The 26934-nt window shown below is 40.7% G+C and overlaps 1 protein-coding gene across 1 annotated transcript; it reads left to right on the top strand.

The window, feature by feature from the left end:
* The first annotated feature begins 3454 nt into the window (after positions 1-3454).
* Positions 3455-25700, top strand: N4BP2L1 (NEDD4 binding protein 2 like 1). The gene is made up of 5 exons (XM_052650062.1): positions 3455-3677; positions 20294-20421; positions 20732-20820; positions 22716-22792; positions 24331-25700. The coding sequence occupies exons 1-5, from the start codon at positions 3499-3501 to the stop codon at positions 24587-24589; spliced, it is 732 nt and encodes a 243-aa protein (XP_052506022.1). The 5' UTR covers positions 3455-3498; the 3' UTR covers positions 24590-25700.
* Positions 25701-26934: the final 1234 nt, after the last annotated feature.

The following is a 26934-nucleotide window of genomic DNA, read 5'->3' on the forward strand; positions in this document are numbered from 1 at the left end:
GAGAAACAGCTAAGCAGGCACAGATGGATGCTTTCCTATTCTTTCAATTCATGTCATATATACATATATATATGTAACAAGGTAAAAATGTATATAAGACATTTTTGAGTAAAAAATCAGATCAAAACTTTTGGTAGGGAAATCAGATAAAAGCTTTTGGTAGAGGAAGAAAGGACATAGAATGAGAATTGAAAAGCTACTACCTCTGTATTTTAAATGATTCTACTCTGTTACAGGGTCTTTGGTTACGCCGCTTTGGAAGCTTCATCTTGGTTTCAGACTTTCTGCCATATGGCATCTCCAGGGGAGAAACCTGGGGCTGATTTAAGCATTCCAAATTGTAGAGTATTTGGAACTGTAGGTTCAAGGGTTAAATTTCTGGTTTCCGTGAGCTCTTCCTGTATACCCCCTTGTTTTTCCACATCTTGTTAAGCAGTAATAATTAGAGAAAAATTTGAATGTTTCTTTGCTTGCCAAAAACTACTTCTAAGATTATTTTCTTTACCTCATCATAGCAGTGGTTTGTAGGACAGCAAAGTGAGATTGTGCTGGTCATCACATTCTAGAGAAATAGAATAGAACTTGGGAGCTGAAAAACCTGGCTGGATGAACTGAGGGCATGAAGGAGTGTTAATCACAGGGGTCCTCTGACCCGGGGTAGCCCTCCTCTCCGGAGGCTGCCACCTCATTAGGGCCAGTGAGGATCTGACCGTAGATGTTATCTGAGAGTACTGTGGCCCTCAGAACTGCTGATGTGGTCACTGACTGTGTTTACATTACTCCTCAGTTGAAGTTGTCCCTATCTTTGTTCAGTCTTAATCTTTAGTAAAGCCCATGCTCAGATTCATTTACTGAGAAGGCAGTTCAGGTCCATATACAATTATTGAGCACCTCTGAATGTCAGATGCTGTGTTAGCTCTTGGGGTGCCAAGGGTGACACTGTCTTTGCCTTTGAACTTAGTCTAGTGGGAAGAAACAGATACACAAACAGCTTTAAACAAATTGTGGTTCTGAGGAATAAATTGGGGGAAATAGAGCCTATTGACTAGTTAAATCTGAGAGCTAAGAGAAAGGAGAAGTGTCTAAGGTCACTTTCAGATACTGCCAGCCATTTTCCCCTTCTTCAGCTCTCCCTCCCTGAGGCTTAACATGCTCTCGTAGAATTCTGTCTGTCCCTTGTACTTTCTTTCTTTCAACAGATCCACTTTGTGGGGGGCGGAGGTGGGGCACAGTCCTTAAGTGTGATCCCTGAGCCCCGACTTCAGCTGTCTGGTCTATTCTCCATCTTCTCACAGCACAGGAATTTCCAAAGCTCTTGCTTCCAGCTCAAGACCTCTTTTCTAACAGCACACTCATATTTCCCAGCACCAACTTCATTGCTCCAGCTGCCACCCACACTGAAGTCTCAGTGTGCCCAAACTTCTAGTCCCCAAAGCTGTGTGCCCTGCTGCCCTATCCATGCTGCCTGGCACACCCTCTACAGAAGGAAATGGAGATGGACAGGAGTCTCATGCAACACTGTCCCACAGAAATGTGTCAGCCACATACATAATTCAGACTTTTCTACTAGCCACATTAAAAAGCAAAAAGAAACAGATGAAATTAATTTTAATAATATATTAACCTAATGTGCTCACCATACTATCATTTCAACACATGAATATAAAAGTTATTGAGATATTTTACTTCATTTTTTTCATATGGAACCTTCGAAATTCAGCAGGTATTTTAATCTCACTTGAAAGTGAAAAGTGAAAGTGAAAGTCATTCAGTTGTGTCCAATTTGCGACTCCATGGACTATACAGTCCACGGACTTCTCCAGGCCAGAATACTGGAGTGGGTAGCTGTTCCCTTCGCCAGGGGCTCTTCCCAACCCAGGGATGGAACCCAGATCTCCTGCATTGCAGGTGGATTCTTTACCAGCTGAGCTACCAGGGATGCCCCAATCTTACTTGGACCAGTCATATTTCACATGTGGCTTGTGACTCCTGTATTAGAGAACAGAAATCTAGAATGGAAAAGGTAGTATTTGAGGCTGGGCAAAAAGTTCTTGTAAGAAGTATACTAGGATACATAGAAGTATGATAGGATACATACATGATAAGCATCACTATTTTTATGATTCATTTATAGTCTCTGTTCCTTATGGTTTTCCCCTAATATTTAGAGAAGCTTTTGAAATTTCAGTGTTTCTCAGCAGTGCCAAAAATCCTTGCTCTGGTGCTGGGAAGGGAAATGTTAAGAGAGAGTAGCTCACCTCCCTGTCCTCCCCTGCCCCTCCCTAGTAGAACCCCAAGAGGAAGGTGAAATTCTGAGCATAGAGCCCCTCCCTACTTGGAGAGTGCCTTCCAGAGCTCACTGTGCAATTCCTGGGTTTTGGTTTAGAATGTAAATTGCTTTTCTTCACAGTTCCTTTTCAAAATTTTCATACCTTAGCTGCCAAAAACAAAATGTATTTGCTCTACAATGGTTATTACAGCCCAAGCCACCATATATCTTGGGTTTTTCCAGGATGATGTTAATTTTCCATATTGTCTCTTTCAGTCCACGCTTCTTGGATTTTAGTTCAGAAAGTAGGATCTTTCTATCACACTCTTGAGTGTGAAATATTGGAAAGTACTGTGGTGATCAACCAACTGGCGCTCACCAGTCCCAGAACTTAGAACTGAATTCTGGATGCTTCTCTCTAGTGTCAGTAGACTGCTCCTTTCCCTGGGGAGCTGAAATAGTTTCTGGGGAGACCACGTCTTTTCAGGCAACAAAGTGTGTACCTGGGCAGTAACCCTTCTTTCTCAGAGGGCCTAGTTTATACTACTGTTCATAAATCTATCTGAGTTTTAAGGGGTGCCTTGTTTTGAAGAAGAGATTTCTAAAGTTATGTAGGAGCAACAAAGCTTTCTAAAAATATTTTTGGCAGGCTGATAAGAATTAAAAAAAGGGGAGTGGGGTGGGACTTATACAGGTCCTGGGAGAGTGGCATTAGCCATTGGGACACCAGCCAGATATTGGTGCTCACAAACTGGGGAAAACTGGTTTTTACTGTTACTGTTCAAAATGCTGTTCACGTTCTCTTCGTCAACTAAAATTATTTCACTTTCAAGGCCTAGTGGGCGGTGGGATGGGGTAGGGCTTTTGCAGAAGGCCTGCCTTCCACGCGGGCAGCCCCGGGGAAGTGACCAGTGTCCCGTTCGGTGGGCCCAGGGCGACAGGCGCAGGGAGCCACGGGCTGGGCTGGAGGTGAGGGTGGGCGGTGGAGGGGAGTGGAGGTCGGTCGCCGAGGTTTTCCCGGCTGTCAGTCTCCCAGCGTCCCCGGCTTTCCAGGTAGGGACGACCCCTCCCACGCAGCGCGGTTCGGGCGGGTGGGAAGGAGGGGCTGGCCTGCGAGCGCCCGCCCCTCCATCTATCACATGGCCGGAGAGCCACAAAAACAACAGCTTTGGCCAAGACCGTGACTTCAGGAAAGGGAACGCAGGGCTCTCGCCGCCAGCCCCCACCCCATGGAGGAGAGTTTTCTTGAATCCTTTGGGAGGCTGAGCCTCCGGCAGCAGCAGCCGCCGCCGCCTCGGCCGCCAGCCCCGCCGCCCCCGCGTGGGACACCTCCGCGCCGCCACAGCTTTCGGAAACACCTCTACCTCCTGCGAGGCCTCCCGGGCTCGGGGAAAACTACACTGGCCAGGTAATGATGCGCCGCGCGCCGAGTCCCCGTCGGGCTCCGGTCCAGCCCGCGCCTGCCAAGGGGAAGCCGGGCCACCCGGTTCCCGGCCGGGCCGCGGGCCTGAGACGCGGGGGCCCGTGCCGTGGGTTCCCAGGCTGCGCCCGCGCGGGAGGACGGTGATCGGCACCGCGCCTGGTGCGAGCCCCCATGGCACCGGCCCCCAGCGCGAACCACCCTCCCCCGCCCCCCGCCCCCCGCCAGCGGGGCTGGACGCCTTCCCCCCCCCCCGCCGCCCCCCGACTCTCGCAGCCTGGGGTCGGGGGCCCAAGGGCAGCCTTCTTCGGGAAAGCCGGATGGCGACTGCAGAGAAGACCTCCGGGCCGCCCGCTGGCGCGCAGGCACTCGCCACAGTGCGTCAACAGGCGTTTTAAACCGGAGCGGACACGCTCGGGGGCCGGGGGTCGGGGCCGGGCCAGGGCGCGCGATCGCGTAGAATATCTGGCGGGTGGAGGCAAACCCGCGTGTGCTTTGGCGACTGCGAAGGCGCACAGGTGCCCCTGGGAGGGGGTCGCGTGGCCTCGCAGGCCGTCACCGATACAGCCTTTCAACTGTGCCCAAGGCGCCCAAATTAGTTTACCTGCGAATTGCGTCAGCTGCCCCGGTACTGGGTCAACGTGAATGACACGGGCTTGTTACCTTGGCCACCTTGCTAGGCCTGCCGCTCCAGCCTCAACTCCCACCACTCTGCAGCGTTGAACTGTTTCTCTCCTTGGCTTTGCTGACGCTGGCCCGCCTGCCTGGTTTGCCTTTGCCTGGCTTGCCCCTCCTCTGCTCTTTCCCTAACTGATTGCAACAGCGCTTTAAGACTCAAGTCTGTTATCCTCGTACTCTGGGCTCCTCCGCTTCCTGTTTACACCTCTGCAGCTGTGCTCAGTTTTGCACATGGTTTTGTTTATCCTGTAAGTTTCTTGGAGGTGGGGGCCATATCTTATCCTGCAAAAGCGCAGTGTCTGGCAGTAGTATGTGTTCAGTAGAAGTGGTCCCTGGCCCTCAAAGAGCTTTCCATCTCACCAGAGACATAAGGCTAGCTAGCTGTAGAATCATGGGGGCTGGCCGTGGAACTGTGGAACCTTAGAAAAAGAATCCATGTGGCAACGTACAATCAGAAGCCGATTTGAATGGTACACAAAGAACGTGGGAGGAAGGGCTTGGTCCTTTAGGGTCAGGGAAAGATGACAGCCCTGGGGATGTGTTGCCAGTTTTAATTAGGATTCCTGGCTGATTTGCCTTTAGCGAAACCTTATTGCTACGTTTTCACAGATTCAAGTGACTTCCAAATGGCCATTGGTACCCTTTCTAAGAACCACACACATTTTAATAGGTCTTTTCTCTGTCTGAGTGGAGAATGGGGAAGCCTTCCTGGAACCTGGCAGAACTTGGTTATTTTATGATACAGTCATGGTGGGTACATCTGTTACCAACCAGATACTTCTTGCAGTCAAACCCTGTTCAGTTTTACTTTGGCCTTGCTGATCTGTGGCCTCTCACACACTGTGTCCAAGGAGGGAATAAACGTCTTTGGCCAGATTTTGTTTAGAGCTACCCAGAGGGGAGTAATACGGTGAGTGCAGGGTGCACAGAATTGAACAGCAGAAGTGGTTGGTTTTGGGCCTCACTTTCTTCATCTCCAAAGCTAGTGCATTAGTCTCGTTGATCATAAGGTCCCTTCTGGCTCTCACATCTACACTTTGACTTTTGGCTAAGCGGAAGACACCAGATAAGAGACTGACTTATTAAAGAATGTCTCTCTAGGGATGGCTGCCATGAGCACTGGCCTGGAAGTCTGAAGATTGTGCCTTTAGATCCTCATTGTCACAAGACAGTCACCAACTGTTCTTTACTTTCCTTATAAGTGAATAGTAAGACAGAGATTAGGTTAGATGTGATTTACTGAAGATCTTTCTAGCTCTTAATTTCTAATTGTAAGACTTAAAAGTGTTTTGTTACTAATGGCTAGGTAAAGAGCCCTGAACTTTGAGTCAATTTATGGCTTTTCTTTTTTTTTGGCCACACCCAGTGGTTCATGGGACCTTAGTTCCTGGAACAGGGATCGGGCCTGTGCCTCTGCATTGGAAGTGCAGAATCTTAACTACTGCACCACTAGGGAAGTCCTAATTTATGGTTTCAAATCCAAGCTCTGCCATGGAATAGCTATGCTCTCAACTCCTCAGTTTCCTTCCCTGTTAAACAGGGAAATCTGCTCCGTCTACTTCAGAGGACTCCTGTGAGGATTACATCTGTGTGAGAGAACTTGTTAAACCTTAAACTGCTGTATACATTTTAAGAGGCATTCATTTCTGCTGAAGATGTTGACCAGCTGAGATCATCTTCATGGTGTTCCTGGGGAGAAGCCTGACTCTGAAGTGAAGGAGGCAGCTGGGAGCTGACGTTGTGAGTTCTCTTGATAGGCTGGACATGGGCAATTCTGAGAACACAGAACTTTGGCCCTGCTTTGGGATGGGTTGTGTATTTACATGGAAATCAGGAGAGCAGGCAAGGATACAAGCCACAGCTCAGCAAGGAGAGAGGCCTGTAGTGAGGATGCAGAACGTCACAGGCCATTTGTGGGGAGAGAAGGAGGATTGCAAATTGTTTTAAAAAAATACACGTAGGTAAGAAAGTAGTAAAAATTGTAAGGCTGTCTTATGTATTGTTGGATTCTGGGAAATTAATATTTTTATTATTCTATGTATTTTCCAAATTTTCTATAATGAGCATGTATTTCTTGAATCAGGAAAATAAAACCTTAAAAAAAATTGAAGGAGATCTGTTTTTACAAATGCGGGTTCATCTCTTTTTCTACTTAACTTTCATTTCTCATTTGATTAAAAAAATAAAAATGCCTTTGAAATTAGGCTCTGTCTGGTCTCCCAAATCAATGTTAGATTTCTGTGCTTTTCATCTATATGTTTTCACACTTTGCAGGGACTGGAATGTGGAAAACATCTATTTAAATTCTATGGGCATGTTAAAAAACAGTTGAAGTTTATATCTGCGTTAAAATTTTTAAGTACATCAGAGTACTAAAAAATTAGCTTCCCTGCTATATGTGTTTTATCACCTCTATTTCATTTAAAGAGCATTTCAAAAATAGGTGATTGTCATTGGCCTGTAAACTCTACTTCCAGGAATTCATCCTAAGGCAATAACTGGACAAGTGCATGAGATTAGGGGGATGTTCAGCACAGAGTTTTGATGTCCTAGAAAAAAATGTGAGCCAACTTAAGTGTACAAAAATAGAAGATTGGCTTATAAATCACATGTCATTAATGAAAACATGGATGTACATTTGACATCTATGTTCTAATATACACAAAAATTCCATTTTCTGTTTTAAGAAATGTGTAAAAAGATAAGTATAGTTGTTGATTTTTAGGCAGTGGATAGAATACAGACTTTTGCCCCTGACTTTCTCATTTCTTCTCAACTTTTTCCATAAAAAGTTTGTAAACTTTTTAAAGGTGAAAATAACTTTGTAAGCTAGCTGAAAGTAGTTTTATTCAATAACTTGGCTTATGATGAAGCATTTATTAAATAACCAAGTAACTAAGTACTTTTTTATATAAAGGGCTTCCCTAGGGTTATTCTTGGTTTGGACGTACCAGGAAGTTTTTTTAATCTGTAAGGAGACTGATTTTAATTACTCAGGGCTATTAATTATTTAATTATGAACTATTTTATTATATTTTATTAGCCTATGAACTAGTATAGATCATTTGATTGGACACCTCAGGTTCTTTTTCATTAAAATGGAGCTACTATTCCTTCAGTTAGTTTATTGTGAGGATTTAAGATACTGTGATAAACAATCATCCTGTTGCTTGGGGCTGGTGCACTGGGATGACCCAGAGGGATGGGATGAGGAGGAAGGTGGGATGGAGGTTCAGGATGGGGAACACATGTATACCCGTGGTAGATTCATGCCAATGTATGGCAAAACCAATAAAATATTGTAAAGTAATTAGCCTCCAATAAAATTTATATTAAAATCATCCGTGATTATGAATGTGAAAGCACTGTAGAATGTGTGGGCTACATAAATACCAACTATTGTTAATTATTCACTAGTCAACAACAGAAGTATTTCCTAAGTACTGATAAGACTATTACCTCAGATGGTAAAGAATCTGCCAGAAATGCGACCTGGGTTCAATCCAGGGTTGGGACGATCCCCTGGAGGAGAGCTTGGCAACCCACTCCAGTATTCTTGCCTGGTGAATCCCCATGGACAGAGGAGCCTGGTGGGCTGCAGCCCATGGTGTCTCAAAGAACTGGACACGACTAAGTGACTAAGCACAGTAAGGTATATATAATATAAGATTGAGAGAAGGAGCCTACACAAGACTAACAAATGGAAGATAGTAACCAGCACACTGCTGTGGGTAAGTAAAGTCTCATGGGAAATAGCCTCTTCTGTGCTGGTGGTGGTCAAGGCCAGTGGAGTCACTGAGGATGGCTATTAGGAGGATAGGATGATTAGGGAAGAGTTAGTCTCCTCCATGTGAAGGTGGTTCTCAGGCTGGCCTTGAAGACCAGGAGGATGTCTGAAGACCAGAAAGCCAAGGAAAAGGATTAGCATCATACATAAGAAGATGGAAATGGGAAAGACCTGAGTGTTCTAGGCTCACGAGGAGCAGGGCTTGATTGCAGTGAATTGTTCATATTGAGTGTGTTGGTTAGGTACCCAGGGCCAGACCACGGAAAATGTTAAAAAGCTGGGCAAAAAAGTATAGGATTGAGAGAAGAAATAGAATTCCAATTCCAAGACCTTTTTACCCTCAGCAGGTGATCCAGAACTGTTTGTTTCCACAGCTGAACTGATATATACTCATTTGGATCTGCACCTGTTCTTTCCTCTGACTTCAATGAAAACATCTGTGGACTTCTGTTTACTTCTGTGCATTCTTCTGTGTATGTGTGTGTAACGTCCCCCCTTTGAGGACATTTTAACCGTTTTTAAGTGTGTCCGATTCAGTGCTATTAATTACATGATATGCTGTCATCACCACTGTCTTTTATAAAAAATTTTTATTGCCACAAACAGAAACTCTGTACCCGTTAAGCAGTGCCTCTCCCTTCCCCTCAGCTGCTAGTAACCTACCTCTGATCTGTTTTCTGTTTCTGTATTTGACTACTCTAGATACCTTATGAAAGGGGAATCATATGGTATTTTTCCTTTTGTGTATGGCTTATTTCACTTAGCTTAATGTTTTCAGGGTTCATCTATGTTATAGCATGTGTCAGAATCTCATTACTTTGTGACTCAATAATATTGCCTTACATGAATATATGACTAAAATGTCCTTTTAAAATGGCAGTAGTTTAGGGTAGTCTTTTTTTTTTTTATTTTTAATAGTCTTGTTTGAAAAATTAAAAGTTCTCAACCTTAAGTCAGTTCGTGCGTTTTAAATCTTTAAGTATGAGTCCAAGCAAAGCCTGAGGACCATGCTTTATGACACACATCCTTTGCAATGTGCTAGTTTGTTTTGGCACCATCAAAAATGGTTTGTGATATGGACTCAGTAGGCTCAAAGGATGCTCACTGACAGCTGTCTTTTCTCCTTAATCATATGTCTGGACGATTCATCAAGAGAAATATGTTTTTTTTTAAATTTCTTGGCGCCAGAGCTGTCCAAGGAGGTGAAAGGATGCTTTCCTGATGTGATGCAATGATAGAACAGAGATGGGGACGAAGGTACACTTTAAACCAAATGCAGTTTAAAAAAAAGAAGCAGTGGGAAGAGGGGATTAGTTAGGTTAACTAAGTAGTGAGTAATTAGACCCCAGAGCATATTCACTCCACAGTGCTGTGGACCATGGTGTTTTTAATTATGAGGCTAGGGCTCTCATAAGTAAAAGCAAGGTCAAAATAGAGAGTTTGTAGTATTCCAGGTCTGTGTGTATGAAAATTAGAGCATCAGGCAGGTGACATCTCAGATTTTCAGCCACTCAGGTCTACTTGGAGAAGCTACTGACTTTATATTTTTAGTGATGTTTTTCCTAAGGTGGTTCCTGAATCTCTTCTCCCCAGTGCTGAGAGTCCTTGCAGTGCCTCTCTCTGAAGGTTGGGAAGAAAGAGGACTATATATGCTACCTGTGATCACAGAGAGTAAGAACACAGTGCAGTGTCTGTTCACAGTCATGTACTAGAAAGGTAACAACGAGAATCACCACCATCATAGTCCTTGAGCTACTGGGGTATGGGAAGAAAATCCTACTGAATTGGGGCAATGTAATGTCATAGGTGTGGTTACGATTAGAGAAGCAGTAGAAATAGAGAAGGAAACAAAAGGGGAAGTATATTTTTATAGAAAAATCTCAGGAAATGATCAGAAAGTTCTCACAGAGTTCATCTAGTCCAAGCTGAAAACACTAAACACTAAGAAGTTATACATCTTTTTAAAAAATTTTATTGAAGTATAGTTGATCTACAATGTTGTGTTAATTTTTTCTGTACAGCAAAGTGACTCATGTATATGTATATTTTCTTTTTCACATTATTTTCCATTATGGCTTGTCACAGAATATTGAATATAGTTCTCTGTGTAGGACCTTGTTGTTTATCCTCCCTACACATAATTGCCTCTGCCAATTCCAAACTCCCATTCCTTCCCTCCTGTCCCCCTTCCCCTTTGATGACCACAAGTCTGTTCTGTATATCTGTGAATCTGGTTTTTTTTAATAGATTATGTTGATTTGTATCGTTATTTTAGATTCTACATATAAATGATATCATTTGGTATTTGTCTTTCTCTTTCTGACTTTGTTTAGTAGGATAATCTTTAGGTCTGTCTATATTGCTGCAAATGGCATTATTTCAAGAAGTTATGTATCTTGATCAAGGTCATAGTGGATAAATTCTCCTTATTTCTAATCAGACCTTTTTCTTCTGCACCAAAGGAAGAGGCTACTGAGAGTGACCTGATCAAAGTGTAATGAGGTTGATTTCAATCTATTGTGTAATGAAAAAAACTTGTCAAGACCCTATAAAAAGAGCTTAGTTTATCTGTATTTCAACTGTCAGGGTAAGGAACCTACATGTTGTTATGTGATTCCTTCTCGTCGAAGCATGGCTGAGTTGACCAGCAAAGCATTAAACACAGGAGAAACCTGTGGCATTGCTGAATTCTCTGGAAAGTTGCTGTTCACACGCAAGACTCTGAAAGGAATTTCTGCTGGAAACTGCAGTGAAGCCACTTTGGCACATGAGGGCTAACTGGGAGTCTGGTTTGGGATCTCACAAGCATGCCCTGCTTCGGAAGTGTGAGGGCGAGAGTGAGCAGTAGGATGGCCTGGGAACTATTCGCTGGAGTGCCCTTAGCCCCCTGTGGCTTGGCAACGTCCATGAAGCTGGTGATGGCTGAGCTCCATCTGCCTAAGGGCAAGGCTCAGCCTTGGCGTTGCAGTTGGCAGCACCAAGAAGATCAGCCACACCAGGCCCAAGATTTTTACAGCTATGGCTCCCGCCCCATTCTCCTCAGGTTGCTGAGTTGCTGAACCTGTTTCCTGTCTCCCAGCTTAAAGTCATTGGGGAAGATTCCGATAACATCTAGAGGAAATACTGGAGTCTAAGAAGAATGCTCTTTCCCAGTCTCCTTTGGAGATAAACCTGAGGTTTTGGTAAAATTCTCAACACATAAGGAGCAAATAGAAATTCTCACAGATTCTTTTCACCCTATACAAAGTTTGCATAATTAAGGCAACAGAACCTGATATTTAAGAACCAGTCATACACTTACCTGGAGAAGGCAATGGCACCCCACTCCAGTACTCTTGCCTGGAAAATCCCATGGATGGAGGAGCCTGGTGGGCTGCATTCCATGGGGTTGCTAGGAGTCGGACACGACTGAGCAACTTCACTTTCACTTTTCACTTTCATTCATTGGAGAAGGAAACGGCAACCCGCTCCAGTGTTCTTGCCTGGAGAATCCCAGGGACGGGGGAGCCTGGTGGGCTGCTGTCTATGGGGGTCGCACAGAGTCGGACACGACTAAAGTGACTTAGCAGCAGCAGCAACAGCATACGCTTAACAAATATCTATTATGTCTCATGTAGAATAGAGCATTGAACAAAAAAATACAAAAATCCCTGCCTTCATGGACCATATATTCTGTCAGAAAAAAAAATTTTCATTTTTCTGAAAGAAGGAAATTTTAAATAACAGCTGCTCTACTGTTTCAAAAAAACCTAAAATGTTTCCATTTCTATTCCACTTGAGGATATACCCTCAGGAGATGTTCTACATATTCACAAGGAGATTGGCACAGCGATGTTCACTGAAAATTTTGTTTATGGTACAGAAAATTGCAGACAACCTCATTGTCACTAGAGAAAGAAGATAACTGTGGCTTATTTTATAGCAGTCAGTCACAGTTGTTTAGTGTAAAGCTCTGAGGCCAGAAGCCTAGGTTTTAATCCGTGTGTGCCAGTCACTTGTCTTTTTTTTATTTCCAGCTTTATTGAGGTGTAACTGACACATTATGTAAGTTTAACTTGTATAGTGTGTTGATTTGATACCTTCCTGTGTTGAAAAATGGTTACCTCTGTAGTCTTGGCTAACACCTCCATTGTGTCACATAATCACCATTTCTTTTCTGTGATGAGAACATATTAAGATCTACTCAGCAGCTTTCTGGTGCATAATACAGAATTAGCAGTAACCACCGTGCTGTGCATTAGATCCCCAGAACTTAGTCATCTTTTACTTGGAAGTTTATACCCTTTGACCGACATTTCCCACACCCTCGGCCCCTGGAAACCATCACTATACTCTGTTTCTATGAGTTTGACTTTTTTAGATTCCACATATAAGTGAGGTCTTATAGCATTTGTCTTTGTCTGATTTATTTCACTTAATGACCTTAAAGTTCATTGATGTTGTCACAAATGGAAGGATTTCCTTCTTTTTCCTAGCTGAAAAATATCCCATTGCATATATTTACCACATTTATCCATTTGCCCACTGACAAACACTTGTTTTCATATTTTGGCTATTGTGAATAATGCTTTAATAAACATGGGGAGTATACGATAATTTGAAGATCCTGTTTTCATTTTCTTTGGGTGTAAACCAAAAGTGGGATCGCTGGATCTTATGGTAGTTCTATTTTTAACTTGTTGAGAAACCTCCATTTTGTTTTCCACAGAGGCTGCAATAATTTACTTTCCTTTTAGCTGTGCACAAGGGTTCCCTTTTCGCCACATCCTCATCAACACTTTTAATTTCTTGTCTTGCTGATGATAGCCATTCTAACAGGTGTGAGGTGATAGTTCATTGGGGTTTTGATTTGCATTTCCTTCATGATTAGCACTGTTGAGCACCTTTCTATGTACCTGTGTGCCATTTGTATGTCTTGGGAAAAATGTCTATTCAGATCCTCTGGTCTTTTTTAAATTGGATTTTTTTTTTTTTTTGCTAATGAGTTGTATGAGTTATTTACATATTTTTGTTATTAATCCCTTATCAGATATATGATTTGGAAATATTTTCTTCCATTTGGTAAGTTCACTTCAGCCACTAAGTTGTGTCCAATGCTTTGCAACGCTATGGAATGCAGCACATCAGGCTTCCCTGTCCACCAACCAACTCCCGAGCTTACTCAAACACGTGTCCTTTGAGTCGGTGATGTCATTTGGTAGATTGCCTTTTTATTTTGTTGATTGTTTCTTTTGCTGTGTAGAAGCTTTTCAGTTTGATGTAGCCTCTTTTACTACTTTTTGCTTTTGTGGCTTGTGCTTTTTAATGTAATACCTGAAGACTGATTGCCAAGACCAGTGTCAAAGAGATTTTCCCCTACGCTTTCTTCTAGGAGTTTTATGCTTCAGGTCTTACATGTAAGTCTTTAATCCATTTCATTTTTTTCTTTTTATTTATTTTTTTTTAAATTTTATTTTTTTTAATTTTAAAATCTTTAATTCTTACATGTGTTCCCAAACATGAACCCCCCTCCCACCTCCCTCCCCATAACATCTCTGTGGGTCATCCCCATGCACCTTGTGAGTGGCTTGAGATAGGGATCCATTTTCATTCTGTTTTAACCACATAAAAGCTGAAATTTAGATGGATTGAGGAGTGAAATATAATAGAACATAGATGAATATTTACATAATCTTGGGTTGGGAAAGACTGTTATAAATGTATTATCAATGACAGAAAGTAGAACATAAAAGATGAGTTCATGTGACTAAAAAAAGTTATATTAATTGAGACTTGTATGTTAGAGTTCATTATAAACAAAATTAAAAAGAAATTGAGGTACTTAATAAAGATTTTACAAATTCATTTAGCCATAAACCTCCCAATAAGGAGGTTTTATCAACAACCACAGGACATGAAAATGCAGTTCACAAAAGAATATCTGTAAATGAGCAGCACACATAAGGAAAAATACTTAAACTTGCTGAGAATCAAAGAAGTTGGGGACAAACTAAATACCTGACCACAAAGTACTGGTTAAGTAAATTATGGTTCATCCATATGAATAACTCATCAAAAATAATGGCTTAATATGACCCAGCAATCCCACTGATGGGCATACACACTGAGGAAACCAGAATTGAAAGAGACACATGTACCCGAATATTCATCACACCACTGTTTACAATAGCTAGGACATGGAAGCAACCTAGATGTCCTTCGGCAGACGAATGGATAAGAAAGCTGTGGTACATATACACAATGGAATATTACTCAGCTATTAAAAAGAACACATTTGAATCAGTTCTAATGAGGGGATGAAACTGAAGCCTATTATACAGAGTAAGTCAGAAAGAAAAACACCAATACAGTATATTAACACATATATATTGAATTTAGAAAGATGGTAACGATGATCCTACAGATATAAAGAACAGACTTTTGGACTCTGTGGGAGAAAGCGAGGGTGGGATGATTTGAGAGAATAGCATTGAAACATGTATATTATCATATGTGAAATAGTTCGCCAGTCCAGGTTCAATGCATGAGACAGGGTGCTCAGGGCTGGTACGACTCTGAGGGATGGGATAGGGAGGGAGGCTGGAGGGGGATTCAGAATAGGGGATACATGTACACCCATGGCTGACTCATGTCATTGTATGGCAAAACCCACTACAATATTGTTAAGTAATTAGCCTCCAATTAAAATAATGAATTAAAAAAATAATGGCATAGAATCATACTTCATGAGGTGGGAAATAGTTGCTGTGGAAATAAGTTTGGTGAAAAGAAGTTGATATTCTCTGCATTATGTTTCTGTTTTTATGGAACAAAATATCAGATGAGAAAAAAAATTCTATCTCCTGGAAAGACAATCAAAATACTAGTAATTATTTTTAGGTTGAGGAATATAGGAACCTCTCCTGTTTTGCAGTTTTCTCTTCCAAAATATTTTGCCTTGAATATGTGTTACTTTGCTAATTAGAAAGGAAAAGTAATATTTTTAAGGCTGATGTAGACCAAGACACAGGAGCCAGCTTGAGGGGGCACCTGCTGGGCAAGTTTGGGACAATTTGAGCATTGTAAAGAATGACGATGGTAAGCATTATTAAAAGGGGAAAGGGAAAGAGTGCTCTTCTTTACTAGACAATGCCACCGAGTAAATACAGAAGAAATTACATGAAATAAGTATTCTGCTCTTCGCAGTGTAATAACTCATTTGGCAGTGATCAGCAATGAATATAAAGCTCATTGAGGGAAGGGTTGTTGCGGAATAGGATGGTACACGGGGCCTCTCGTTACATCAACCCTCCCCACCCCAACATGATGTAGTATCACAAGGGAAGCCATACTAGCTGATGCCACCTGTTAGCCAAGTGATAAACTTAGCAGGATGGTACAGACGGTCATCACGTGCAGTCAGGTACTCAAACATCACCTCAGTATTTTCCTTCCAAACATGTTTAATCTGGATCTAATTATGAGAAAATAAGCAGGCTAATACAGAATATGGGGCATTCTCAAGCCAAGTGACTAGACTCTTCAAAAAGGGAAAGCAGGGAGGGAGGTTCAAGAGAGAGGGGACAAGTATATACCTATGGCTGATTCATGTCAACGTATGGCAGGAACCAACACAATATTGTAAAGCAATTATCCTTCAATTAAAAGTAATTTTTTTTTTAAAGGGAAACCAAAGAAGGCATGAGAACAGTTCTAGATTAAGTGACACTGAAGAGACGTTAATAATTAAATGCTGTACTTGAACCTGTGAAGATATTATTGGTACCATGAATGACATTTTAAATTAAAAAATCTATTAACGTTGGCTATTATAAATAGCTAAGGGCTTCCCTGGTGGCTCAGAGGTAAAGAATCCACTTGCAGTGCGGGAGATCCAGGTTCGATCACTGGCTCGGGAAGATCCGCTGAACGGAATGGCTGCCCACTCCAGTGTTCTTGCCGGGGAAATCCCACGAACAGAGGAGCCTGGTGGGCTACACAATCCATGGGGTCAGAAAGAGTTGGACGCACCTGAGCATGCATGCATTATAAATAGCTGTAATATAAAATTATAATATAAATTAGTATATAATTTATGTATAGTATATAATTATAATTTATAATTCAATTTTTAAGTTGTGATGTGATTATTTAGGATAATGTTCTTATTTATAGAAGATACTTGATAAAGCATTTAGGAACAAAGTATCATGATGTCTGCAACTTATTTTTAAATGCTACATCAAAAATACACGTGAGAGAAGTAAAATAAATGAGGCAAGACGTTAACAACATTGTTAACAAAAATGTTAATAATGGAGGGTAAGGAATGTTCATAGTATTCTTTCAACTTATTTCTATAGGTTTGAACATTTTCTAAATATAAAAGGTTGTGGAGGGAAGTTTAGGTGGAAATAAAAAGGAGTGGGAAAACTATGGACTAAATGAGACTTAAGGAATGGGACCAAATACAAAGCATGGATCTGGTTTAGCTCTTGATTCAAACAAACCAATTGTAGGAATATATTTATGAGACAATCAGGAAATTTGAAAAGATATTTGGTGAAATGAAGTATGAAGCAGATGAAGCAAAACTGGCCATATAATGATAATTGTTAAAGCTGGACTGTGGGTACATGGGGAATGATTATGTTATTCTGTCTATTTTGCATGTTGGAAAATTCCAATAATAAGGGGTACAACTCAAAGTTACATACTAATGTTGGACTTTGTCAATGAGTGGGTGAGTGACTAATAGATACCTGATGCTGCTGCTGCCAAGTCGCTTCAGTTGTGTCCGACTCTGTCCGATCCCATAGACGGCAGCCCACCAGGCTCCCCCGTCCCTGGGATTCTCCAGGCAAGAACACGAGTGGGTTGCCATTTCCTTCTGCAATGCATGAAAGTGAAAAGTGAAAGTCAAGTCGCTCAGTCGTGTCCGACTCTTCGAGACTCCATGGACTGTAGCCTACCAGGCTCCTCTGCCCATGGGATTTTCCAGGCAAGAGTACTAGAGTGGGTTGCCATTGCTTTCTCTGAATAGATATCTAAATATATTCAAATGTTCTCTATTATTAAACAAAAGAATTACACAAAAGAGTGATGTTATGAAATCAAGATTAGAACCTAAGTTACTCTCATAGTAGTAGTTTCAGATGAGTTTGGGGGCCACTGCAGAGGTGAAAATTATGTGGATGTAATTGTCTTTTTTTTTTCCCTTTTTTCATTCTCTCAGTTTCCCTAATGCATGAGACTCCTGACCACCATAAAGAAAGCTAGAGCTGGGGCATTATGCTTGTCACTTCTGAAGCTGACAGAATGGTATTTATTGCTTCCACTGAAGTGTGAGACTCTCAGGATTGCCTATTGAATCAGTTCTTCATTTAGTTAGGAGAGCTTTTAAGTCTTGAGTATTCAAAATGTACCATGACTGCCAGTGCTGATTTAACATTCAGGTGAAGGTAAAACAAGTTTTGAAGGAACGATCATTCAGCAAGATCAAAAAGTCCACTCTCTCATCTTCTCCAGTCCCCCAGTTCCATTAGAGTTGTAAAGGTGAAAAATGGTCCTGTTTTTGCCTGCCTGTTTGTTAGGAGGACCGTATGGGCTATGGTCACATGTGTCTTGGGAAATGATGAACAGGTGGTTCAGCTTCATAGTGGTCCTGAACAATTTAACTTTTACTCTAAGGCAGAATTTTGCAAACAAGGCAATACTTTCTCTGCTGTATTCTCTTTTTTGCTTTCTAGAAGGGAATAGAATTCAAATAAAATGTGAATTGAACACATGTCTTAAAAAGTTTTTTTTAATGAAAAATTAGAGTATTAACTTCTAGTAGATAATATAAACCATAAAGAGGAAATAAAGCTATGTCTATGAAAAGAAAAACTCCATTCTGAAAATGACAAAACCAAAGCTGTAAGTGGCAGACTTAATAGGAAAACAAATGAAGCCAGATTTAGAAGGGATATTTAAGAAGTTCTGGAACTAATATCCAGAGTTGCTTAACTTAGTACACAAAAGATAAGGCAAACAAGTTACACAATATTATTTAAACTCTGAATGAGGCTTTCATGTTTAGATAATGATGAAAATAATTCAAAAACTGTAACACATTTACAAATATAAAATACGCACACCTGAAAGTGCAGTTAGTGTTGCCCTAAGATTTTCTTCTAAGGTGTCTTTATAATAACTGTTTGCCCTGGAGGTTAACATTTGGATATCTGATTTGAGCTTTTCAGTTTGAGTATCTTTACAGTCAAAAGACATTTACAAAGAAACTGCAAATCCGTTTTATCAGATCTTTATACTTGCCTTTCTTGTCCATTTCTGTATCTGTGGTGTATTTAAAATGGCCACATTTTCTTTGCCACCCCTCCTAGTATGTACACACTCCAATGCACTTTACTACGATGGCATGTAAACACTTTTGGTTGGAGAATCTGACTTCATTTGCTATTATTAATAAAATAACAGTACCTTGTGTTTGTAAAGTACCTTACCTCTTGAAAAATGTTTTCGCGTACCTCACCTCATTTCATCCTTACTGGAAGCTCTGTTTAATAGGTTGTGATATACAAGTTTTCAGTCAGGAGCACACAGAAGCTTAGAAAGAGAGGCCACATGACGGTAGTGGAAGAATCAGGAACTGAACCTAAGTGTTTCAAGCAGCTTAGGTGCTTTACTCTGTTTTCTGTGGTTTCACTGCCTTATGCTTTTTCCTGCTTAAAGAGCATTCTTCTTGATGGAGAACAAACAGAGCTGAATAGTTCTGTTTTCTTTTTATATTTCCTGCTCTTGTTATGTTCCAACATTTTTTTTCCTTTTTTTTTTTTTTAAGTGTTACTTATTTTTGGCTGTGCTGGGGCTTCGTTGCTGTGTGGGCTTCTGTCTAGTTGTGGCAATCAGGGGCTACTCTCTAGCTGCAGTGCATGGACTTCTCATTGCAGTGGCTTCTTGTTGCAGAGCATGGGGTCTAGGCATGTTGGCTCAGCAGTTGTGGTGCACAGACTTAGTTACTTGGCAGCATGTGGAATTTTCCTGGACCGGGAATCAAACCCACATCTCTTGCATTGGTAGATTCTTAACCACTGGATCACCAGGGAAGTCCTCCCTCCAACTTTTAAATATCTTTTTATTCTGAGCAAGGCCATTTTGTTATGGATTGTATCTGCCTGGTGAATTTGTTTGAAGTTAGCATTACGCTGGGGAGCAACCCAGGGAGAAGGGAGAGAACCGTGTGCTCATTGTGTCAGGCACTGCGTGAGGTGCTTCCCCAGGTTATTGGATAGTCATCCTCACTTAGCAAGATGGGTGCTGTTTTCCTCAGTTTTTACAGGTGAGGAAAGGAGGCTCAGAGATTTACTTTGCTACTGTCTAGCACAATAGCCATCTTCTCCCCCAAAAAAGTCTGAATAAGAATTTCATGTGGAAATATCTTCTCTTTGAAGTTATTATGTACAAAACTTCATATGCTTTTTTTTTTCCTTTCCTGCTTTAAAGAGGGGACTCCATGATGCTTTTCCTTTTTTTTCTGTATGTGATATTTTCATATTCAGAGAGAGTGATTAGGAAAGCCTAGGGAATGTTGGATCTGCATCTTTTCTTCTGCTGGTTTTAGAATTTGGTTTAGGTCACTGTTAAAATGTTACCTGTTAGGGGTAGCACACACATCACTTTTATCTACATTTCATACCTCAGCAAGAACCAGTGTCTCACATGGGTCCTTATGGAGAACAGAGCTCCAAGGCGAGGGGACCCAGGACAGGTAAGGGGGTGCAGGAAGGGGCTGCAGCAGGGGTACTTGGGCATCTCGGAGGAATGTCAGTGAGGGCTGTGCCCACTCTTGTCACCTCTGCAGCGAAACCTCCAGAGTTTCATCTAGAATCAATTCTGGTAGCTGCAGAAATCAGTGCAGTGGTGACCAGCACTTGTTAAAGAGTTGGGCAACATGCACAGTCCCCTCTCAGCCCTCTCCTTACCCCTATGAAGGAGTGATAACTTCTAGAGAGAATCTCTCTTTTTAAAATGAATTTCAACAACTCGAACCTGGTGGTCTCACAAGTATAAACTGCTAAATGTTAACGATAGAAGGAAATGATTTATAGTGTGAAAATGCATAGTCATAAAATAATCTCTTGTTTCCCCCACTCTCCAGACAGTTGCAACACGACTTTCCCAGAGCCCTGATTTTCAGCACGGATGATTTTTTCTTCAGGGAAGATGGTGCCTATGAGTTCAATCCTGACTTCCTGGAGGAAGCTCATGAGTGGAACCAGAAAAGAGGTGACAGATTCCTTTCCAAGCTCCTGGGAAATCCTCTTGTGCACATAGATTGTAGCTCCTGCAAAATGAAAAAAAATTGTGGAAGGAGCTTAATCTAAAGTTCTGCCATTTTTCCCTCTCAAACAGAATGCCAGTGTGTAATCTCCCTAGATTCCAGGAAAAAGAAAATTATTGATAATGGGTTCTGAAATAGGTAGTATTAAAGTTGTGTAATGAGGACATCCTGTAATAAAAATAACAAAATATGGAGTACACTCACCCTTCTGTGATTGTTGCATGTTGTTCACTGTTATATAACATTGTGTTGCAGCAAGAAAAGCAATGAGGAATGGCATATCCCCCATTATTATTGATAATACCAACCTCCACGCCTGGGAAATGAAGCCCTATGCAGTCATGGTAGGAAGAAGTATCATTCTGAATTTTCAGTTCTGGACATTTTGTGAGAAAGTTGAAACATTTGTTCTTTCTTCTTTTTTTGGTCTTCTGTGATCTCATATTCATTAATAGTAGTTCTCCCAGGAATCCGGTAAAGAGGTTTTATTTTAGCATTTCTCTGCTGTTCAATGGCTGAAATTTGCTGAGATGCTAATACTACCTCAGGGTACATTTTAAAAGTAGCCCTTGGTCTGAATTCTTGACAGCATTTCTGTCTTGGTTGTTTTCCTAAGGGAAGGCACACGTAGGAGCATCTGCTGAAACCTGCTGAGAAGTGTTGGACTAGGTGATGCCTCCAGTGGAGCTGTAGATGATGTTCATAGGACAGTTCTGGGGCCTTCAGTACTATGTGGTGGTGCTGCTGCTGCATGGGAGTTCCAGGGCAATGAATTTCTTAGTTTAAAAACAGATTCAGGAGTAACACTGTAACCCTATTAAGATACTAGAATACAAACATAAATGCACATATAAAGGTAACAATTCAGCCGTCTACTGTCAGAACAGTCAGATGAATGAAGCAATGTGTACATTTTTCTTTATTTACGAAGTATGTCTGATCTATTTTTCAGACATAGTTCATCTTTTGTGCTAATATGTTTTCATTCCTTACTGCGTGTAATAAGGAGAAAAAATCCACAAACATACAGGGAGAGGAAGAACACAGCTGAGTATTCTCCCTACTTGGCTAATTTTAAAGTGAATCTCTAAAACTGGACTCATGGCAGCCTGTTTTTAAGCCTTTTTTTAATATTTTGGGCAGAGTAGCTCACATAGAGGTGTGCTTTTGTCTAGATACTTTCATCAGTTTTACTTAGGCCCAGACTGTGGGACTTTGCTGAATGTAGGACAGAATGAGCATCAACTTTGTGGTTACTTCAGTTCATGGATCAAACATCCACTTAGGGAAAAAATGGACAGGGATATGAAGAGTCAGGTTAATTAAGGCACAGCTCAGAACCAAGAGGCAGGGCTTAACTGAGAGTGGCTTAAGGGAAGTCATTTTACTTTTTATTTTCTAATTTCTAGACATGCACAATCTTTCCCAGTCATCCACAGCTACTACTAAGACACAGAAACTAGATATTTTCCACATATGATATTTGATATCCTTCTGAAATTAGAAGTGTCCATCTAAAGAATGAAGAGGAAATCCCCTTACTTAGCCCATTTTATTCTGTATTTTATAACACAACAAACAGTAGTCATAACAGAAAGTTCAGTTTGAGATAAAATAAGTAGTAGTCAGTTAATTAATGCAAAGAACATTTGATGTTTCCGTGGAAATGGTAATCATTTTCTAAACTCAAGGAAATATGGCACGGTGAATTGAGCCAAACTATGTGGCATGGATGGGAGAGCTACTTTTTGGAGGGAAGAATATGTGAAGTATGTGGAAATCATTTTTATTTCCCAAGCTCTGTGCCTCTGGTACTGTCACTTTGTACACCAAGCTGTGAGGACTAGCCAAGGCACTTGGTGACAGTGGACCTATGATAATCACATATACAGGACTGTGGGAAACCATTGGAGTTCATTGCTCATTCCTGTGGACAGGGAATTTAAAACAAGTTCAACGATCTATCTTTTTAAAGGTTCCAAACAAAGAACTTTTGTCATTTTCCAACATAGTAGGTAGAATTACTGAAAATTTATCATTGGGAACCATAATATAATCTGAGAGTGGCTAAGTATGGATATGTACCAACTGTATTTGTTAACATAAATTAAGGCATTGAATTACTGGTTAAACAAAAGGAATGTTAGAAAAGATTTGTAGTAAATGTTAAATGGCAGCATAAACATTCCCAAACATACATACCATGTCTTCAATGTTTTATGTACTTTTGAAAAATCAGGCACTTGAAAATAACTATGAAGTTATATTCCGAGAACCTGACACTCGCTGGAAATTCAACGTTCAAGAGTTAGCAAGGTACTTCTTTGTTTTTCTAGCTCCTCATTATGTATCCTGCTATTTTCAGGTATTTCAGACCGAACAAAAGAATCTTTTCAGGCTGGAAATGGACATGGTAGTTTTCAGGCCAGAAATGGTAATTCTTGGAAATTGATAACTTTGGAATTATTAATGTGAAAGACTTTACTTTGGGGTCAGTTTTCTAATATAATGCTAAATGCTAAGTCTTGGCTTGGACTTGGTCCTCAAAAAGGACATATTTAACATTCTGCTAAAATGCTTCTTCATTAATGGACATTTAAAAGCACTTTCCTCTGCATGGGATTGCACTTGTGAGTGGTGTTTTTGCACTTAGGCTAAACAAAGACCTTCAGATATTGAACAGTCTGTGGTTCATTTATGGTCTAGATGCCGCTTCTAGTTTGTAAAGCAATAAATGTCCAAATAATACTAACTTGTTGATTGAATGCATGGGTTCTGATAATTCACCATCTGTGCTATTTGGTAATGTCAATGATTTAAAGTAACCAGTGAGGTCAGAATTTACTTTTTAGGAATAAGTCTAATTCATCTTATGGTTACAAGCAGATAGTGTTTCCCAAGGGAAACCTCTGTCAGAATCAGCTGAGGTGATTGTTAAAATCCTAGTTCATGGGGCATCCCTGGTGGTCCAGTGGTTGAGAATCTGCCTTGCAATGCAAGGAATGCTGATTTGATCCCTGGTCCAGGAGGATCCTATGTGCTGCAGAGCAGTAAGCACGTGCATCACAACTAGAGTCTGGGAGCTGTATCCACTGAGTCCACATGTCACAACTCCTGAAGCCACACACCTAGAGCCCGTGCTCTGCAACAGAGAAGCCACTGCAATGAGAGGCCTGTGCCCCGCAACTAGAGAAAGCCCCGGTACTGTGGCAACAAAGACTCACCACAGCCAAAAAAATAAAAAATAAATATTTTTAGAAGTCCTAGTTCATGGACCCCGTTCTTGTTGAAATCTCTGATAATTACATTTCAAAACTATATCCCTAATTGATTCTCATGTCCATGAGAACTGAAGAATGTTGTTTTAATAAGGATCTAGCCTGGAGAATCCCAGGGACGGGGGAGCCTGGTGGGCTTCCGTCTATGGGGTCGCACAGAATCGGACACGATTGAAGCGACTTAGCAGCAGCAGCAGCAGCAGAAGTATCTAGGACTGATATAAGTGATTATTGATATATGTATAACAAATTGGCAAACACATAAGAAGAGCTCATGGTGCTGTCTTATGTTTTGAAGCACAGACTTGAGATTTCCAGAAACAGAGCATTTTTTGATGTTTTACCTCTTTGCTAGCCTCAGGGTAGTTTGGGGGTGTGCAGGGCCGCATGAAAAACAGTTACGCTGAACGATAACTGCTTAACATGATGTTTTGCTTTTGTCAGAGTTCCATCCTGAGAATAGGGAGTGCATATCTGTGTAATAATACAGGACTTGTAAACTACAAATACTTGTAAAATATAACTCATTTTGATATGCTGCCTTAACTAAACATTTGCATTTTTGTTTCCATGTAGAAGAAACATTCATGGAGTCCCAAGAGAGAAAATACACCGAATGAAAGAACGGTATGAACATGATGTTACCTTTTACAGTGTGCTGCACGCAGAAAAACCAAGCAGAGCGAACAGAAACCAGGACAGGAATAATGCATCTCCTTCCAACGGTGCAGGGTACTGGAACACCTACGCAGAGTTCCCAAACCGGAGGGCGCATGGCAGCTTCACTAATGAGAGCTCCTTTAACAGAAGGGGTGGTTGTCACCATGGGTATTAGAGGCCTCTCTTATAGGCATTCTGAATTTTCCTAAATCAGTTTTTACTTCAATTTTTGGTATTTATTCTCCGTTCAGTGGTAGTCAGAGCTCTAATTCCAGTGTAAATAGTCAAGCCTGAGAGTTTCTGTGCAGAAGTGGTTACATGCCTCTTCAACAAGCATTTGTTAAAGTGATCCTATGTGCATGGTCTGATGCTGGGAATTCTGCCGATTTGATTAAACAAAATCTTTTCTCTAGGGAAAGAACTAATTCAAAACTGAAACCTGAGAACATAACCAAGAACGTAATCAACCACACAGGCTCATTAATGAACTGAAGTGTTTTTAATATAAAGCTTCAGTAGCCCTTTCTCTGAAGCAGCCTATTTTTTCAGGAAATTCATCTCCATCAGGAAAGTTGGAAAAGTGGAGAAATAGTAGGCAGGAACAATTTTTTAATGCCATTGCTACTTTTGATCATCTGTGTATCCAGAAATGTGAGATGTGTGGCTGTAATGATGATACTGATTTTCCTTTAAGATGAAGACACCAGGAAGTCTATACCTGAGGAAATATTGTCCTTCAAAGTAGACACTTTGGGAAATTATCACATTATTTTAGCGGTGTGTCATTGTTAGAAATATGTTAAAATCTTAATAGCGATATAAGCTACTGAGGAAAATCAGTGTCGTTGTTTCAAGTCACATCTTGTGTTTTAACTACCACTTTATCAAACAGGTCCCTGTTTGATAACAGGGATAAACCTGTTTGGCTGTTGAGCTAACACTGTATATAAAACAAGCCTGCCTTTATAAAACACCGATTTTTAAGAGGAATAATTAAGCAATTTAAAAAAATTATTCCTATAAATGTGTATTATCAGTTGGCAGCTCCAAAGTTTTGGGCGTACAAGGAATGAAGCATCCCAGGATGTCCTGACATGGAACCAGGAAAAGTCATGCTCCTTTTATGAGGAGCAGTCTCAGTGTTTTGTGAGGTGTTAAGACAAAGTTCTACTACAGTTCTTATATTAATATTGAATTTATGAATCCAAATCAAATTTTAACAGGTTGGAATCAGTTAATTTGGTGTGAGACCACGGATAAGACCATGTAGGATGTATGCTTTATTTCTTGTTGGCCGACAACTTCTAATGTTTTGTGAAGCATTATTTTAAGTGTTCTATATAATGGTGCTTTTATGGTTATTAAAAATTATATATGGTATTGCTTTATATGGACTTGTCATTGAATCTAATTTTTGGGGTTTTAATAAAAACTTACTTGCCATAAATTTCACAAAATTCTACCCTATTAAGAACTAGTTTTTCTGTATTATAACTATATTTACCCATCTTCTTTGACTAGGAGACACAGAGGTAAAGATAAAAGCAACTTTATATTTTACTTGTGTGTATAAATTAAGCAAATTTAAAAAATTCCTATAAATGTGTATTATCAGTTGGCAGCTCCAAAGTTTTGATCTCTATACATTAGAAAGACTGTATTATTATTCCAGATCTAGTGTTCTTGCCTGGAGAATCCCAGGGACAGGGGAGCCTGGTGGTTGCTGTCTATGGGGTTGCACAGAGTCGGACATGACTGAAGTGACTTGGCAGCAGCAGCAGCAGTACTATTGAAATCTACTCAACATCTTGATGATTACCAGCAATGATCTGTAATTTTTTCATTAATTTCATTAACATTTAAAAAAATTGATGTCTCATTTGAGTAGTAGCAAAGTTTGCCCAACAAACTAAAATTAAGTGAATTTGAGTGAATCTAAAGTATAGTTTGGCTAAATTCTGTGTATCCAAGCTCAACACATAATAATCTAGTAATAATGATAATCTACATTAACAGTACTCCTGTTTTCCAGACCCCAGATAGTCCTAGGTAATCCTAGACAACGTGGTCCCTAGGTCAGTGCAGAATGAGGTCAGTGTGGGTGGCTTGACTCATTTAGGATAGTAGAGGTGAGAAGTGTCAGAGTGAGTCCAGATGAGAGTTCCTTTGCTTAATTCCATAGGAGCAGCTGAAGGATCATAGCTCAAGCCCACCTGATTTACTTCTGACTCTCTGCTTAGGGTTTCTGGTTCACCTGGCCTGGGCTGGGCTACTTTGTATTTATTTGTCCTACTCTGAAAGAGCCCAGAATAGTTCCCTGGTACATTTGCCTTTTTGGGAGCATAAAATCATTAATAAAATGCCACCAACTTTGTTTATCCCATCTAGAAATGACCTATTTTTTCTTTCAACACCCACGACTCCTGATTTTTTAAAATTTTTGAACACTTAACACTGACTTGTGTATTAATATTTGCATCACTCACAGGGTTGGCAGAGTGCTTTATATACACAAGAGGC

Source organism: Budorcas taxicolor, chromosome 12, assembly GCF_023091745.1.
Source record: "Budorcas taxicolor isolate Tak-1 chromosome 12, Takin1.1, whole genome shotgun sequence".
In the NCBI taxonomy this organism is placed as follows: domain Eukaryota; kingdom Metazoa; phylum Chordata; class Mammalia; order Artiodactyla; family Bovidae; genus Budorcas; species Budorcas taxicolor.

Bases quoted from the DNA above. Each gene is read 5' to 3' on its own strand.
- N4BP2L1 (XM_052650062.1), top strand. From the start codon at position 3,499: ATGGAGGAGAGTTTTCTTGAATCCTTTGGGAGGCTGAGCCTCCGGCAG. The intron at 3,678-20,293 runs GTAATGATGCGC...CCCACTCTCCAG, and splicing joins GGGAAAACTACACTGGCCAG to ACAGTTGCAACACGACTTTC. The intron at 20,821-22,715 runs GTAGGAAGAAGT...TTGAAAAATCAG, and splicing joins TGAAGCCCTATGCAGTCATG to GCACTTGAAAATAACTATGA.